Below are 19813 nucleotides of genomic sequence, written 5' to 3' on the forward strand. Positions count from 1 at the left end.
ACACAAATTTGGGAACATAAATAAAATTAAACTAAGAAAAAAGAACCTCATAGAAGCCTAAATAAATTTGATGCCTTATTAACTTGATATCCTTCCACAAGTTTGAAAGATTAAGCTTAAACAAATAAATAAATATTTTTCATTGTACATTCTGACGGCAATAATGTAAAAGAGGAACATTTCTCAATCTTACTAGAAAATGGGTGACAAATTGAGACAACCGTCTTGCCAATCACTCTCAGCTTGAAGAGGATTAATAAATCAAAAAGACAATTGCAGCAATCAATTATGGAGAGATAGAGCTTGAGCTTGAGAAGTTTTAATGCTGATAGATGGAGAGATCGAGCCTCAAAATGCAGTGATAAGCTTGACTGCCAGCCATTCAATAATGGATGATGCTGGGTTGGTACTAGATAGAAGAGTTTTGAAAACAGATTTGGGTTTAAAACATGCCGAGATAGCAGATTAGGTTAAATTCATTATTCAGAGTTTTAAAATATGCTGTATTTATCTAAATTCAGATTCACACTTAAAAATTAAATTCAAAGTGTATTTGTATTTAGGCTCTTCAAATTGAAATACACAAACCCAAATTGGCTTTTCCAAACAGGCTACAAGACATTCAAGCAACAACAACATGTAAAACAATTTAACCAAAATTCGAACTATAAAATTTGAGATCAGATGATAGACACTTGATCATTTTAAAAGAACCCAATAGCAACCAAGAGTGGTCAACATTGCCTTTGTTTCCCTAAAAAGCCTCGAGTTTGCCCCCTAAAGGTGGGTCAGGTGGTAAACTCAAGGCACTCCTGGTTAATAACCAGAGTTTGAGTCTTAGGAACTATGGCTTTCTATTTCAGATAATACATTAATAATTAAGTGGAGAAAGACAGAGGAGAGAGCCAATTATCTCGGTGGATTAATCGAGTGTCCAAAGGACCTTGGACACCATACTTAAGGAAAAAAAAAGCCACAGGGACCATTTATATGACTGCCAATAAGCACTAGCCTTCAACTTCAAACATAGAATGACAAACAATAAGCAGATATATTTCACAAGAAATTTAACTTACATAACGCATGAACAAAAAAATTAACAAGCACAAACTGAAGGTAATTTGAAAGTGTTGAACCTGCAAACCCAACCCTCGCCCTCCCCCACACCTCTTTTCCCAAAAATGTAGAGAAACTGATACAGCAATGGCTCTGCTCTAATGAATAGACCTTAAACAACATCTCTTCCACTGCTAGTTCTGCTCAGCAACTCATAGTAAACAATCAAAAAGTCATGGATACGTAATGTAGGTGCCTGAGAAGTGAAGCAGATTGATGCAAAATATGCTTCAATGTCAAACTACACTTCCCTCAAAATGGGCCAACCTTTTCCAACAATGTCATTGATCTTTGCATCAATCTGCCTTTGGATCTTTGGTGTACAAAGCTCCGCTGCATATCCATTTAGTCTTGCAGCCAAAGTTGACTTCTCCAATTCCTCTTGTGGCAAGTTTCCAATCAGCTGAAGAAGAAATGGATTTCTTTTGAGCTCAAATTTCTGCATGTTTTCAGAGATAGAAGATTTGTCAAATCATTAATAAGTTGAGAATTAAAAAGTTTCCCAATGTAAAAACTATTAGATGTTATAGTGCTAAATTTGCAGCTTTTGTCCACGTGTGCCCCCTGTTTTCTAAAATTTCAAGTAGAAATTGCAGATGGAGCTTAGAGAATGCTAGATAACTTTGAAATTGAAATTGAATAATCATGGTTGTGGTCATCTGCTACACCATTTCTCTCTCAAATAATAATAAAAATAATTATAAAAAACTATTCAATAAAAAAAAATCCCCACAACTGCTGATCAGGACCAAGGTTGCTTTATGCGCACATGGGGAACAAACCCACACTATCCCAACCTTAGATGTTAATTCTGCTTTCAGGAATGAGGAAACAAAATTCATCTCCCTTGAGCCTTAGTTTCCCTTTCATTTTCACAGTATAGGAAACAGAAACAGAATACTAAATGAGCTCCACAAGGATAATGCTGAGGCGTTTCCCTATCTTGTCCTTTTTTGGAAATCAAAGAATTTATTTTCAACTTCTTAATCATTGTTCTAGTTCCTGTGATTGTTCCACTTCAGTTTCAGCAAATATTTTTACAGCCAAGCCGTAAATTGTTGCATACGCAATGAGCACCAATCATATAAAAGAAATTTTGATTTGTAATCCCCAAGTTCTGGGACAGCTCCAGCAAGTTGAGGATGAAAGATATCAAGGATAAAAGGACAAAAAATATTAGCTTGCACATAGAAACTATTTGACAATACTAACCTGGTGTTCAGGTTCTGCAGGATAAAATGTTCCAAGTGGTTGAATTTGGGTAGTTACAATGCTTCTTTTTGACCTAGTTTGTTCCCTTTCTTTACTGACAGCAGCTAATCTGGATTCTTCAGTTCCATTGGTAAATAAAATAGACCTGTTGGCATTAAATAGCTGACTGAATATGAGGTTTGACATGAAGTAGGAAACCGTGGTGGGGGTTCAGGGAATTACCTGTATTGGTTACCCACATCTGGGCCTTGTCCAAATACTTGTGTAGGGTCATGACTTGACCAGAAGACCTCTAAAAGCTGCCTGAAGCTAATCCTATTAGGATCATATTCAATCTGCACAGCATTCACAAAAAATATCAGACAAGTTTCAAAAATCACATTGTCAACAAAAAGAAACCCTTCCGGGGAACAAATATATGAAAGCTAAAAGAGGAAGATCCTCATCCCCCACCCGCCAAAAAGGAAAAATGCAATTCTATTATTCCACCAACCAGCTTTTTTTCATGTTCACAAATGATGCTGGACATTGGGAATGAATTATTTCCTACGTAGTCCAAGGAAGAGTGAAAATAACATCTTTAAGCTTTATATAACCAAAGGTAAAACAAATTTGAATAAATGGTAATTTAGATAAATTAATACCCAGAGCCTCATTAGTAATGGACAATCTTCCAGTGGGCATTCAAACACCTAGTCATACACTAATAAGACGCAACATCGATACTATCAAATTTTGTTCTTCTGCAGTGTCACAAAAAATGTAATATAACATACATAATGTATTTTAACTTCAGAAAAAAAGAACTACACTAAAAGAGAAATGAGTAGGTTGCAGGTTCCTCCCTAGCAGAATGTGATAAGAGCTTGTTAAAGGATTCAGATAACCCTGAACAAATATCCATTCCAAAAGTTCCCATGGAAGCATTATTTCTGGTTAAGACTAGCTAAAAAAGGAAGCCTATCCCAGTAAGACTGAAACCATGATGAAGATTAGGCAAGTGGGGCAAACAAAGTTATACGAAATGCAAGAGGAAGTCGAATTGGGTGTGGCTGTGGGTGTGGGTGCAGGTGCAAGTGCAGAGAAACAAGGAGCTGTAAAAGTCTACGGTTAGCTAGGTATATGACAATATATAAAATATAAAATATAAACTAATATTGATATGTTTGGTACGCAAGAATGAAATAGAATGGAATGGAATGGAATTGGTCTTAATATTTTTACACGTTTGTCATATAATTTTTCATTTTATTCCACTGACAATCCATTCCATTTGAGCATGCCAAACATTAAGTAAATATTTTCAAAAATAAATGTCCAATTAAAACATAAAAACTAAAATGGTACATAAATTTTGTTAAAGCTTTATATACATTGTTGACCCACAACCTAACAGCCTAAGCTTTTAGGTACAGTGGTTGTCTAATATGGAATCAAAGCTTGTTATGAGGATGTCCTGGGTTCTAGTCTAGTTGCTCACATTTATTGTGTGGTGTTTAAAAATTATTGCATTCCTTGTATGGGTGTTACTTACCATTTGTTTCTCTCTACATGTTGTTGGGTTGCACGTGCAGGGGAGTGTTAAAGCTAGATACATTGTTGGCCACAACCTAACAGCTTAAGCTGTTAGGTAAAGTGGTCGTCTAACAAATGCAATATATATATATATATATTTAACAATAAGTTGCAATAAATCATGTAACTATGGGCAAACCACAAGAATAACAGGTTAATATACAATTGGATTTACCTGATCCTTAGTATAGGATCGAAATTACAGATTTGACACCTGGAACACTTGATGCTCTTTGAACACTTGTATGATCTCCCTCAAAGGTATAATTAAAGGAAGGATGCATTCGCTGGGATAACAATATGACCTGGGCCATATGGCTCATAAAAGTTGTTTGACAAATGGAGCATCCTTTGCCTTCATTTGTCAGCATCAATTAAAGGTTATCCCTGGGTGATGGGGGACCGCCTATGGATAAATTTAGGCAATCACATCCTACTCAAATATTTAGAAATTAGAGATTTTTAATGCGTGTGTGTGTGTGTGTGGTTTAGAGTTTTGGATATTTTACCTCTTTGGGGTTTACTTCAATATTGTAATCAATTTAAATTTATTTCACAACTTTTTTATTATTTTTTTGATGTAGGACAAGAAGGAAAAATGAGAAGAAAGAGAAACAAGAGAGGGAAACAGAGGAGAAAGGAAGAGAGGGGAGAGAGGGATGGAGGAAGACGTAGAGAGAGAGAGAAACTAGAAGAGAAAGTGGGAGCCTTGTGCACTGGGTACAGCATTTTTTATAAAAAGATTATCATCTGTATCATATGCCTGACTTTATAGGCAACTAAGAAATCTAAAGATAAAAACAATAAAAACGTATGACATAACCCCAAAGTAGTTAAATACCAAAACAAAACTCAAAAATAAGTCAGATTTCTAAAATAAACTGACGTTCCAAACTAATATAAAATCCTTTGTATCTAAAACCTATGGCTCTTCTAAAAAGAAAAGGTGCAAAAGTGATCCTTTGTCTTACTACCTCAACCGAAAAAAAGAAAAAAAAGAAAAAAAAAAGAAAAAGGAAAGAGTTAGACTGCCAAATAACACTCGAGGAGATCAAGATCAAGCTCATGAAGATCATCTTCAGGAATCCAAGTTGCGTTTGACATGGTGATTTCTCCACTAAACTAGGTATTGATGAAAACCTTTATCTAAAGAGTCACAAAGTCATCATCTTATATAGCCTCAATCTCATCCTACTGCTATGGGATGGACAGTATTTGAAGAATTGCAAAACCTGCACAAGTACTAGAAGATGTAGCATAAAGCTCAAAAGTGCCATGCTAAGGCGTCGAATCTTCCACATTGTAAACAAGACTGGCATTCGCATAAGCAGGCAAATCAAGTAAATAAGCATTAGATCCTAGTTTTTTAATAAAAAGTAAAGGCCCAATGACATGAGCATGCAATTTCTTAAATGAGCCATGGGAATAGCATTCAGGATGAATGCAAACCATGATGCATTTGCCTACATTAGAATTTCCAACCCTACAATGCACTTCTGTAGCAAGTTCATGATCTATACTAGTCACTGCATGTTTGTGCCTATCCTCAAGACGCAAATCATGGATATACTGCAAAAGACTACACGGACATCACAGATGGTTAAGGAACAAAACAAATGGGAGCAGACAAGCCAAGTAGAGCCAAGCTTTTTACCATGTTCAAGCTTGTTCATTAAAATTTCAATCAAGCTTTTGTTTGAGCCAAGTTCAAACTGAGCTTGAATATACATGTTGCTTTGGAGTATTAATAGAGTTCAAGCCAAGCCAATCCGTTGAATAAAATTTTAACCAATCTCTAACTTGAGTTGGTCTTAAACCAAGCTTAATTGTGTTCATTGGAATATTACTTGAGTTCAAGCCGAGCTCACTCTCATTATTGATCTTTAGTTAAATTTCATTTAAAGACAAGTTGGTTAGATAAATTTATGAAACAAGCATACATAAACATGAAGTGGTGCAGTGATGCTACTGTGCCAATGTCCTTCTATCCTTCAGGTGATTGCAACTTCTAAAGGTTGAATAAGCTCCCAACTCTAGCATCTTAATTTTCAGTACTCAAAGTAGAGAGTAAAAGGTAGGTTTGTCTAATTAGAAAATAGTAAAAAGGGCAACGAGTGAAAGACAAAGACCAAAAGAGACTGATATTAAGTGGGATGCAAATTGACATCTTTATGTTCATTCCTATTCAGGCTTTTGAATGAGCCCGCGAGTGAGCTTCTAAAAGGGCCTAATCCAATCATATAAATTAGCCCAAAACAAGCATGTGCACAACTATACATAAGCCTAAATGAGCCAAGCTCATCCTGTTCAATCTAGGCTCATTTAGTAATCACTGCATTTATGCAAGGTTGCAAAGGAACAAGCTTACACGAGCCCTTACTGACCTATTCACAACCAGCTAGGTTCGTTTGCAGCCATATGCATCAACAACAAGTAGTAGGAAGCTTATTGAGTACCAAATTGGAGCGTCAACTAATACCTTCTCTACCTCTAGCGCAAACTCATGTGAACTTTATTAGTGAGTTAGTGACCTCAAAAGGAATTTCTTGAACTATGACTGCTAAAAAACAGTTGTTTTCTAAGCTCTCTCTCTTCAAGAATGGTGTAGCAAGTGGCTACTTTTCCTAGAAGAACCTCTAGGACTGGCTTGTTCCTAAAGTAGAGATCTTTAGTTGTAGGCCTAGTAGGGGTAAAAATGGCATTCTTGTCTTTGTACCTAAACACACACATGCACGTGTTTTTCCTATTATAGTTGGACACAATGTCACATCAAGATCATATAACCATAAACTGCCTAATAGGACATGGGCCACATCCATATTAGCACATCACAATAAACCCTTTCCTTATGATCACCTATTTTGATGGACATAAAGCACCTCTCAATAATCAATAAATTTGCTTGTTTAATAGTTCAAAGGACAAGGGTGTGACTCTACCTTAAGGTTCAATGTATTTAAAGCGACATTAGAGACTACATGCATGCTACTATCCCCATCAATGACTAGACTACATGTCCTATCACTACATCTAATGAAGTTGAGAAAAATAGTAATCCTTTTCCAGTTCTCACCGTCCAAAGTAACAAACAAAACACACCTCATCAAACTAGTATGCTTATCACCCTTCAAAATCATTGACCAAGTCACCCTCATCTCATGAGTACTTCCATCATCTACAACCTCATTATATGCCACTTCAAGTATGTCAACGACCTCATGCTCCAAAGTTAAGACTTACTAAGGAGCACAGGAAGCTATGTGACCTCTAGTGTGACAACAATTGCACTCTATAGATGAGCTACTAGCTTAAGCCCTGAGAAGAATAGGACCACTTGAACGAGTAACAAGATGGGAATCTACATATCTAGTAGCACTCTCCTAGAGGTAGACTAGTGCAAAACTCTAGACTAATGATTTAAACTAATGAAACTCAATAGGACACGCTAATGTCCTACAATGAATCTTGATGTTATTCTCTATGGCAATGGTTTTCTGATTGACTGCCTCTACAAACCCAGGTAAATACAACTCAACCTCTCTCCATATATCTTCCTTAAAACCATTAATAACCCTAGTGACCATATGCTATGTGTAATGTGTCCTTCTAAAGTTCCCTTCAAAATTTTGGCTTTTACATGGACTTTCAATCTAAATAGGATCATTACTAATGGGTTGCTAAAAGTAAGGAGGCATCTATGCCAATGAGTCTAGATATTTGCATTATGCGTTCAAATTCCAATGAATTGAGTGAGCACCTTTTTCTCCATTTTGTGTGGCTAAGGAGCTTTAGGGGAGTCTTTTTTCCTATTTTTTGGGGAGAATGTGGTGTTGCCAAGTATAGTGGAGGCGTTCTTGATGGTGAGTTTTTGGGGCTTTGGGCGGAGTAAGAAAGACATAGTGTTATGGAGGTGAGGCATTTGCTCTTTTTTGGACTTTGTGGTTTGAAAGGAATGCTAAAATCTTCTATGGAAAATCTACTTCTGACCATTTATTGTGGGCTAGAGTAGTTTTCCTTGCTTCTTGGTGCATTCGTAGGGTTTCTTATGGGAATGTTGTTGATTGATCTCCAACGGGATTGGAGGGGGGCTTTATTGTAACCATTTGTGTTTATTCTTTTAGAAGGATGTCTAATTCTCTGTTGTTTTCAATTCTGTCTCTTTTCTATTAATGATATTCTTCTTCTTAAAAAAAAAGAAAAAAAAAAAAAAGGTGATATATGTCCTCAACAATACCAATACCACCCCTGAGCAAAAAGCTCATCAAATCATTTCATATAACTAGCTACAATGGTGTTTTGAGCGCACTAAACAACCCTATCTTACATAAGGAGGAAGGCAGATCTCCTTCAGCCTCAATCTCAAATCTCATCACTTTCCATGGGTGAACTACTGGAGGGTTTGCTAAACAATTTTCCAAAGCTTTTTTATTGGATCTACAAGTTTCATTTTGGCAAATAAGAATTTTCCCTCACTCCTCATACGACAATACTCAAAATAATCCTCCATCTACTCTAAAAAGGTAGTGGAATCCAACTTCCAATTATATGCACACACATTGGCCTTCAGGCCTTTACCCTCTTGGTAATATCCCTATAATCCTCATGATCAAACCTAGGTATGGCCTTTTAGTAATTCTATCATGACACCATAGGTGAGCTACCTTTACCATAGATGCTTTATGGGATCAACGTCTTAATAATGCCTGCATTCCTAATGTAACTGATGCTCTTTGTCCAAAATACGTCCACAATTTGATAGAGGGACTTGACTCACTCTGTTGGTGGCTACCAAGTCCAAGTGTGGGAAAAAGGGGGACAACGTCTAAAGTTCAAATAGAAATGCCTCGTTGGGGGGGGGGAGTAAAGTTTTTATTGTTGGCCATGGTCCATAAGTAATATAAATTTTAAACAACCGTGATGCACAAAATCTATCCAATTGAATGAAAACATAGTGTCAAAGTTCTCTGTGAAACATGCAAGATGGCCAAATGTAAGAAAAAGGGAAAATAAGTGTCAAATTATATATATATATATATATATATATATATATATATATATATATATGTCATGGTTTTGAATAACGGCCGCGACCGTCAGCCGTTACGTAACCGCTACAAGATTGTTAAACCAAAAAAATATTTTATTTTTTACTTTTTCTTCTTAGTTTTTCCCTCTCTTTCATATATCATTCTCAATATACCAAGTGACAAGAGGGGGAAAAGATTATAATGAGGATAACAATGATACAAAATTTACTATTTCTTTAAATACTCACAATAGATGCATTAGTTAACAATTTGGAAATACTAACTTGTTAGGAAAATATTTTATTTTGATAATATTAGAAATGTGATATTTATGTTCTATATTTTTCAACTTCAACCTTCTTTCTTTTCTAGCTATTTTATACTTGTATTATTCGTATGTCTTATGTGTCTAATAGATTAATGGAGTGTATAAAATATTTTATTTTATTAATTAATTTAGCACACATAAGAATTTATCACAGATAAGAACAATGAGAAGTATAAATACGCACACCCATGTATTTTTTCTATCAATGGTGGTTTAAAACAAATGTAAACTTGTTGCCCTTACCAAATAACTTAGTTACTCGAACTAAAGGATCCAAAATACACTAAAAATCTTTCTTAGAAGGGCTAAAAGCTTAAAACATGCAAGTACGCTAATATGCACAAGGTTGTGCATGCTTCAAAAAAATTCACGGCCGTTACACCCACTTCCCATTGTGTAACATCCGCTACTCCCGCTTCCTGTTACACTTGTTACCATTACGTTACGCTACCCGCTACTGCAATTTAAAACCATTATATATATATATATTATTCTTTATTTGTAATTGAGAATCAAGAAAACTTAGAAGTACAAAAATTTACTAATTTTTCTAATCAAATAAATACAAATCAAGCTAAAAAATGAAAGAATTCTACCTTACTGTGCCTACAGGCTTGCTTTTGATTCTAGATCAGCCATTTATGCAATTTCTCATAAATTTCGCCAATTTCTTGCTGCAAGCAATCAATTTCTCAATCAAATACCCTAAAATATCAAATCAAATCCAAAATTGATGCTTGGAGGATAAGAAAATCCCAAAATAATGTTGGCAGAATCAAATTCTTTTTAATATTCACAGTAAACACTCAATTTAACCAGGTAGATTCAATTTCTCCTAAATATTTTTAAATATCTAAAAAAAAAAAAATCCATGGTACACTTGCTCTCAAATAAAATATCTAGGCTCAAATTCAAAGTACTAGGCCAAGCTCTATTTCTCACAATGAAATCAAACAGTGAAGGGTGGCCAAAACTTCTTCCCTCAGTTCAACTATCTGGACCTGGCCATTAGGTAGGGATAAATGGTTTAGACAAGTATAGGGTTCAACTAGGTCGGTTTATAAGGGAAATAATAGCCAAGACACGCAAACTTGGAAATAGCATAGGACTAGAAGTTGCTGTGAGGGGAAGGGCTTCAAGAAAACATAGATTAATGATAGCAGAAAACTGAAGAGGGGGAATGGTTGCAACAGCAGGGGATTCTGGCAATGCAAAGGCAAACATTGTCAACGTCAAGGGATTTCTAGCATGGTTCCGATGAAGACAAAACTCCTCTGGCAATAACAGTTTATTTTTCTGCAAAATTCTATAAATTTCAGAACTAACAGCAACGATTTTTCTCCTTTTGTTTTTCTTGCCATCTCCTGCTTCTTCACTGTTCTTTGTGGCAGCAAACAAGTCTTTGATTTTTTTTTTTTTTTAATCAAAGAAATCTATAGATTTAGGGGAATTTCTGAATGAGAAAAAATTGGGGTTTTTGGTTTCAAGGGTTTTGCCGAAGGTAAGCTATGCAGTGGCAGCTATGGTGGATTGAAGTGAGGCTCTCATACCAATTTATGTAGGATAGGATGAGGAATGGAGAAGAAAGAAGAGAGCGAAATAGAAAAGGAAGAGAGGTGAGAGAAGGGAGAGGAGAATTAAGGGAAGAAGTCATGAGAAAGAGAGAGAGAGCAGATTCAATTAATCATCAATATTAAATTCCTTACATGATAAGCTCAGCAAGTAAGAAATCACAATCAAAACTCACCAATAACCCCAAAGGAATTAAAAATTAAAATGCAACCTTAAAATAACTAAAATTCTTAAAACAAGCTGTGCGCCGAGCTAATATAAAATTCATATTTTCTTAAACCAATGCCTCGCGTAAAAATGTTTAAAAGGTGACACAAGTGGCCCTGTGTTTATCCTTAGGGTTTCTCAATTGTATATAAATATAGGCGTATGGATGTTTGGACGCCACACACGCGGGAGCTTTGTACACCAGGCTGCCCTTTATGGATGTTTGGGATATTGAATTGGATGATTCACATTCCCACATCTACCTCCACCACTCCCCCCAACAGAATCTTCTCTATTGTCTCTCGATCTCTTCTATGCCTCTCTCTTTTCTCTTTCTACTGCTTGTCCTACACCAAATTGGTATCAAAGCATATCTCACTCTACCCATAAATCTTCCGTTATCACGAGGTCCACCACCAGTTTCTCCTACTCCTAGTCACCACCTCTATCCCTAGCCATCTTAATACCCATGTACAAAGCTCTCTACAATACAAAGTTCAAATTATTAAAAAGTTATTCTTTTTTTGCTGCAACTGAACAAGATAAGCACAAAAGAAAAAGATTAAAAGAAGAAATTAGAAAAAGTTCTAAAATTCAAACACAGTTTCAAAGTGCTGGTGCTACTTAAAGCTCTCACCAAGTCACCGGAGAAGAAGGGTCATTGACAAAAAGAAGTCCATCTTCATAGAACCCAATGCCAGAATTTCTAGATGTTACAACCAGTACCTACTGCTGATGACTCTATCAGAAAACCCTTCACATAATCTCCTGTCACCCGAAACCCTTCCAGTGTTAAAGCATCCCACTCCTCACAGCCCTAGGCCTTGCCTTCAATTTCAGGACTATTCCCCCTTGCAGCAACTACCAGTCATAGGCCTGTCACCCAGCTCAAAGCCTCCATCAATTTTGTTTGCAATTCCCCTAACCCACCTAGTTTCTTTAAAACACACATTTTCATACCCAACTCAACCAGCCCATTAACCCCCAATAACCCAGCCAAGTAATTTTTACCAGATATCAGAGATGTTGCCTACACCCATGATAGATTGACATCCCCTTTTAGATATTGACCTTGAGCCATGATATTGTGATCCAGGGAGCAATGTTTGATTGCTAATGCTAGATTTCAACTATCTCAGCGGAAATTTGGATTTTTCTGTGAGAATTTCAAAAATACTGAACGAGAAATTGAATCTGATTGTGCAACATTGTAGATTTATTGCGAAATTTTAGAATTCTGCAGAGAAACTGATCTGGCCTGCATTAGTTCCAGATCTGTCGTGATATTTTGTAGTATCTGTGCAAAAAATTGACTGCAATGATAAATTGGTTTGATTCCACATAGATTGCAGAAAAGGTTGGGTTGGATTCAAAGCTGAAGTCACTTGGTAAGCAACAAATCCATGATCAGCTTTCAAGACATTGAGCTTCTTTGCGGGAATCACAGCCTTTCATTGTGAAACTGGAGCGAGTAGAGGAAAGACGACCAAAAATTGCAAGACCATCTTAAGGATACTTTGTCAAGGCTACATGGATCTTGGCATGTACATTTACTCCTTTGAGAATTAATTTGATGTTTCTTATCTAATTGGTAAGCTTGGGAATTTGCACTGGCTCCATACTTGTCTAGTTGGAACTTTTTCTAGTTTTGTGTTTCGCATATTGGTCATTATATTTCATCTACTGAATAGGAATAAACTGCTGCTAGTGGGCAGTTCGAGCTGTGTTAGGGCTTATGTATTTGCCTCGCTCCTCTGCTTGGCCACTTTCGCGCTTCTGGGAGGGTGGGCTGATACTCCCCAAAAATGGAAATTCTTGATCAATGGAGGAAGAATATCACCATTTAAGCTCGATCACAAGGGCTGAAACCAGACTGAAAAGGCTAACCTGCGCTCCATGTCCATTTAAACTGTTTTGTGTGTTTTAGGAAGCCATTTAAAGCAGACAGTGCTTTTAAAAAAAAAAAAAATGTGACCAACCAAATTGCTTTGCTTCTGATTGTTGCTCTTCAGCATAAAACCTTGCTTTTGCATCAAATCCCAATTGTGTTTCCTCGACTCTTATCCTTACAAATGCATCCTTTATTGTTTAATCATTTCAAGGAAAAAAAATAAGGTCACTTTGACACATTTAGTTATCAAACAGTTGGCACGTCTCAACTGGTGGTGATATCATGTAATACTTTAGACCCTCACTTTGACAGAGGAGCGCTTGTGCTGCCTTTTAGCCATTTTATACAAGGCACTAGTTTAAGAAATGAGGGATTTTATATTAGTTTGGGACATTAGCTTATTTAAAGGATTTAGTTACTTGGGGTTTCAATTTGATATTTAATTACTTCGGGGATATGGTATAATTTTTTCTTACTTTGGGGATATTTTATATTTTTTCTTACTTTGGGTATATTTTATGGCCTTTGATTGCTTTAGGTTTATTTCTTAACTTTTTATTGTTTCATCTTTGAGCTTTCTTAAACTGAAATAAACATAGGCTTATGATGTAAGTGATAATTTTACTTTTGATCATTAACTCTCTCTATCTCTAGCAGGAGTCCGTTTTTATCTCTCCAATTCACGAGTCTTCCCCCACTCCTTCTCAGGACTTCTTCCTCTTCCCTCCTCCCTTCCTTTCTCCTCTATTTCCCTCTCTTCTCTCTCCTACATGAATTGGTATCAGAGCCTCACTTCAATCCAACCATCCACCACTGCCATGACTACCTATCGTAGCTGCCCTTCAGCAAAACCCCTAGAAGCCAAAACCTTAATTCGCTTCTCCTTCAGAAAATCCCCTAAATATCTAGAGCCTTTAGAGAAAGTTACAGAAAAAATAAATCGTCACTGCGAATTTTGAAACACAGAGAAAGACTAAAAATAAAAAAGGCGTGCAACTACTGCTGTGAAGATTGATTGCCAATGGATCTTTGCCTTCATGATGGAAATACCTTGTTGTTATCACCAACAATCAAAGACAATGTTCCCCTTTGCATCACCATAATCCTCAATTGTCGCAACCTTTACACCATCCATCCCTCATCAACCTACCATAAAAAAATCCTAACCCTCTTTCAATTTCCAAGTTTGCAGTCCAACATTACTCCACCTAATTTTATTTCCCTTATAATCTTATCCATTTAAAGTCCATAGATGTCCAAGCCACCCCCCCCCCCCCCCCCCAATAGTGTAATTAGAAAATTGATGAGAGAGAAGATTTGGCTGCCCTCAAGAGATTGATTTCAGTTGTAAGCGATATTTTGAACATCAGCCATGACATTTTATCTGAGTGAGCTTTTAACTGCCACTGCAAGATTTTGACTGTATAAGGAAAAAAAAATAGAATTTATATAAGACATTGAAAAATATTAAAGAGAAATTGAATCTACCGACAAGAAATTGAGCATTTACTGCAAGATTTCCAGAATATTGATGAGAAATTGATCCTACCAGCATTAGTTCAGGTTTTTCTGATCCTTCCAGCATCAGTTTCTGATTTGCTGCAATATTTTACAGTATTTTGCTGAGAAATTGACTTTTTACAGCAAGAAAGCAAATTTTCAACAAACTTTCAGAACAAGCAAACCTAGAGTCAAAAGTGAGTTTGTAGGCACTCGGTAAGGTATAATTTTTTTATTTTGAAGCTTGATTATAACTTTTTTGATTAGGAAATGTATATATATATATATATATATATATATATATATAAATTTGTGTGATTCCAAGTTTTCTCGCATCTTGATTTAAAAAAACCAGAAAAATATATAATTTTTTTTTTTCCTTATCAACCCTATTTCATACATTTACCTATTTTTCTTGTTTACAAAGAGCTTTGACACTTTGGTTTCATTAAATTTGATAGCTTTTTTGTGTGTTTCATATGGTAGTTTAGAATTTATATTACTTGCTGCAAATTTAACTTACCTCAGCATTTGTCCTTCATTTCATCTTGTGCGCTGTGCACCATATGTTGACAACAAAAAAATTGACTCCACCTCACGTGAGACCTCACCATGTGAACCCAAACCTTTTCCCTTCATTTCAAAATTGTGGACCATAAATTTGAGCAACACAATGAACAAATCACACAAGTCTTGAAATTTTTTGGTAAGCAGCCAGTAAATGAAGGGATGGATATGTTAGGCAGCACAATTGTCTCTCTACTATAAACACCAATCCAGTATTCTCCTTGTTCCTTGAATCTTGGTAGCCATCAGTACAATGAGAGAAGTCACTCCACAAAATGATAGATCTATTCCAAATAAAGACTAAAAGAGACCCCAATTAGATTTGGAATGTAGGTACTATCATGAAGTTAGCCCTATGAAGCATCAAGATACCACTAGGCAACCATCCTATGAGTATCATGACACAATTCCTACTAAAGGTGATAAGTATCCACCTAGATTTGACCTAAAAACTTATGAGGATATTACTAAGAGGGTAAAGGCCCACGTGCATATACAAGTGGAAGTTAGATCACACTACTTTCTTAAGATTGGATAAAGGATAAGGGGTGAGGAAAGTCACTTTGCCAAGGTGAAACTCAAAGAGTCAAACCAAAATTATAGGTAAAGTGTTTGCTGACCCTCTATGTGGTTAGATGAAACCCTTAATAGTTATTACCATTGAGAATTGATAAGAAAAAGTCTGAAATAGAAATACCTTCCTCCTTCTTGAACGAGTTGTTTAGTAAGCTCTTGAACCATAAAAAGATCACAACTGTATATAAAACGATTTGAGGAGCTTTTGCTAGGGAGTGGCATTGCTGACGACACATACCACACAGTCACTGAGTTCACTAATGGTCTAAAGCAGGATATTATGAGAACGAGAAGGGTCAAGTGTATTCCTTGAGGCAGCCTACCAAAAAGCCATTGCAATAGAGAATTACCTTAAGATTTCTAGCAAGACATTAGCTCAAGCAAGTGAATCATGTTAGTCCAAATCCTTTCCTCAAACTAGGTCTATCATTTCCCAATCAAGAGTCATGCCTAGTCTACCTCTAAGGAGAGTTCAACTAGATTCGTAGAGTCCATCATGTCACTCGTTCTAGTAGTTCCAATGCTCCTCAAAGCTCCAGCTAGTAGCTCATTTGCATAGTGTCATCGCTGCCAAACTAAAGGCTCGATACCTACCCATGGTCCCATCAAGCCTTGGCTTGGAGCACGAAGCCAATGACATACCCAAAGTTAAGGTTCAATAGATGTTGAATACTTAGAAAATGAAGGTGAGAGATATTTGATAATTATGATGAGGGTGATCATGGCTTTTCAAACTTGGACCAGTCAATTTGACACAGGTCACCTGCACCTTTTTGGTCCAAGTAACATGGTAGAACTAGGGTCTTAAATTTCGATTTCGACTCAAATTTTGAAGCTCCAAAAGTACGGAAATTTTGATTTCAATTTGAAAAACAACGGAAATTAGTAGTAAAGCATGGAATTTTTTGTGAAACTTTAGAAATGGTTAACAAACATAATAATATAAGTTTTACGACTAATATATTACAAATTAAATACATCTATGTTTTGTATGAGGTGGAAAACTTCTAAAATAATATGTGTATCAAACATATTTGTAAGATAATGTACATTAAACATATTCAATTAATACAAATGAAATTCATAAATCATTTAAATATTATTTATTATACAAATAATGATAATTTAGACATGAATGGTTAAATAAAATGACACTGTAAGTTTATTTCTTCATATAATTTCAAAAGCACTTGTAATAATCTTTTGTTTCGATAAAATAAATTAAGATAAAAATTTCACTTCACTCCTAAATTTCTCATTTGAATTCTAATGAAATTTCATCATATAGTTAAAATTTCAACAAGTTTCGCTGAAAGTTTAAGATTTTGATAAATTTCAAATGTTTTGTTGAGATTTTGAAGGAACTTATGCACGACGGAAATTGACTGCCATTTCGATTTCTGGGGTGACGGAAATCGGAAATTTAGACAAAAATTTCGACAACTTCGTGGAAATTTAAGACCATGCTCCAGAGTGCAATATTTCCACTCTTCTAAATATTATTGACCCAGATACAAAAGAATTGAGAATTGTAGACACTAAGTTTCCTTCTACTAGTCCAACCACTGTTCTTTGAATCCATAATAAAATTTCGACTATTGTGCAAACCTCTGGTAGGTTGGATTATGGAATTATAAATTATGGTTACTTTGCCTGAGTTCACATGTTAGGGAGACCGAGAGATGTAACTCCATTGGTTCAATCAAATTGAATATATCTTATCTATCAAGGTATCTTACCAGAACAAAAGGTTTGCATGGCAGTTAATTTTTTAAAAGCCTCCCATATACTTGATGGCATGGTCTGGTTAATCAATGCCGACTTCAAACCAAGCTCCAATCACTAAGAGGAATTTTATGAGGTGTATGATGGCAAAGAAATTTATCCTAACCAATTATATGCAAGAGATGTACTCCAAGTTGTGTGCATTAGCTCAACATAATACAGATTTTGACATGTATATCCTTGTGTTTTGTAACTTGGTTGCTTAATGTTCTTTTGATGAAATAAACAAGAAATATATTACATGGCATCTTAGGGGACTTCACATATGTTACCCATTGAGTTATAATTCTATGACTTTAACTCAGTCAAGCCACTGTCTTTATTTATTAGGACTGCTGGGACAAAGTGCAAATATGGGACGGATACGACAATTCCACATGAGCTGCCTCGTACCCCAACCAAGTTGCCCAATTCAAAAAGAGTTCAGCACTTTCGCATTGTCTACTATAATGGAAGACAAAGAGACACTCTTATCAGAATTACTCTAAGAAGACTCGTATCACTAAGATGGAGAATATTGAAGATATGGAAGCATAAGATCATATGATGAGATTGTGATTACACTTGAGTACTCTAGGATAAAGGTGAAGAGGGAACGTTAGCTAGCGTGTTGAGTTCATTTTCAATAAGAGAAGACGCATAGGGAATTAATTTTATTTTTAAAATTTTATTTCTAAGATATTTTAGTTTATTGTTATTAAAAATATAATTATGATAGGATTTAATTTTTAAGAAAGTTTTATAGGATGACTATAAGACCAGTTATACTATAGGGATCAGAATGTTAGGTGACGAAGAACAGAATATCCAAAAAGTAAAAATTGCCGATATGAGAATGCTTACATGGATGAATGGTATAACACTGAAAGATAAATTAAGGAATGAACATTTTAACGGTAAGTTAGGTGTAGATCCTATAGAAGATAAGATAAGATAAAGAAGGAATGACTCAGATGTTATGGAAACTTGCAACGTAGGCCACATACTACGCCAATGAGGAAGCGTGAGTTAACTACTGTGGAGGGTAATAGAAGGAGTAGGGATAGATTTAAAATAACTTGGAATGAGATAGTGGGTAAGGATTTAATAGCTCTAAATCTGTCAAAAAAAAAATGGTCCATGATCACATAAATTGGCAAAAGACGACTCATATAACTGATTGTGAGACTTAAGGTTTGATTTTGTTATTGCTGTTGCTATTAGTTTTTAGGAAAGTGGTATTTCGGTTTATTTCATTTTCATAATTCAACTTGCTTATTCTCTTATCCAAGGCCCCCTACCTGCGGCAAGAGCAAGAATAAAAGACCATTCACCCAAGCCTAACACATATAATCGACTAAATCACACCATTTTTCCCATCAGTCGGCAACAGAAACACAAAACAACACAAGATCCACAATTTAATTTTCTCTCTTTTGTTTTTATCCGCTTTCTTAGGGACCAAACAGAGGGTTGGACGTGCATAATTAACCCCATTCAAATATCCAGTGCCCTACAGAGTTAAATATATCATAAATGGATCAGAAAGAGACAGACGAAAGAACCTGAACGGACTCGGCATGATCTCCTAAGCTTCTGTACTCAGGATTGTTCTTGGATCCTCCGGCATAACCGGCGGTGGTCCGTACGACTCCCTCCATGCATCCGAAGGCGGCTTCGGATCTCCAGAAGCTGCCAAGAGCGAACACTGCTGTTTTCAAAGGACAGTTGGGTTGATCCACCGCGATCTCCGACGCCCGATTCACTAATCGAATGCACAGAGCTCTGTCCGCCATTGTCATAATTAGAAGAATGTAACTTAGAACGACCGGTATCTTCATTGGTCTTATCTGAAATTCCGGCAACTTCATTGATCAGGAAGTTTTCTGTTGAGTCGAATTAGCTGCTTACGCTCTAAATTGTGGCCTTACCTGAAAAAATAAGACAAGCATGCACTTTCCTTTTTCATTTTGCCTTTTTCAGTCCGAGGCAGACGCTAGTCTTGGCCATGTAGGATAAGGCCGCAAACGAGCCTAATTGAATCAAGTTCTGTCATATTAAATTTTTTATTTAATTTTTCATCCAACTGAGCCACTGAGGTTAGGCTCAAGCCAGAAGCCCCCTTACCATAGGGAGCGAGGGCCTTTGCTCATTCCCCGTGTTTTATTATATTTGAATACTCAAACTTTATTTTTATAAAAATGAATAAATTCACGAGGTCTTATAGAATTGAGCCATACGAATAATTTAGTTCTTTTGAACCTCTTGCTCTAAGAGATTAGAACCTCTTAGAATTTTGTTATACAAAAAGATAGAAAAAAAAAAGACTTCTAATACTGCTTTAGACTGTTTATTGTAATGTCCCGACCCTTTAGGTGGGCCCGAAGTACTACTATACTTACATAACATGCATATCTGTAATACCATACATATACTAGCCGCCCAAATAAGGGAAATTGGGTGTTTCAAACTGAACTT

General features: G+C 36.0%; 1 protein-coding gene across 1 annotated transcript; it reads right to left on the reverse strand.

Moving 5' to 3' along the window:
- Positions 1 to 991: 991 nt before the first annotated feature.
- LOC131166197 (peptide methionine sulfoxide reductase A5) lies at positions 992 to 19382 on the reverse strand. The gene is made up of 5 exons (XM_058124537.1): positions 19267 to 19382; positions 18901 to 19185; positions 2551 to 2663; positions 2329 to 2473; positions 992 to 1555 (listed from the first exon to the last, which is right to left on the reverse strand). Exons 1-5 carry the CDS (start codon positions 19285 to 19287, stop codon positions 1358 to 1360), a joined length of 762 nt encoding a protein of 253 aa, XP_057980520.1. The 5' UTR covers positions 19288 to 19382; the 3' UTR covers positions 992 to 1357.
- Positions 19383 to 19813: the final 431 nt, after the last annotated feature.

This window comes from Malania oleifera, chromosome 1 (assembly GCF_029873635.1).
Source record: "Malania oleifera isolate guangnan ecotype guangnan chromosome 1, ASM2987363v1, whole genome shotgun sequence".
Classification (NCBI taxonomy): domain Eukaryota; kingdom Viridiplantae; phylum Streptophyta; class Magnoliopsida; order Santalales; family Ximeniaceae; genus Malania; species Malania oleifera.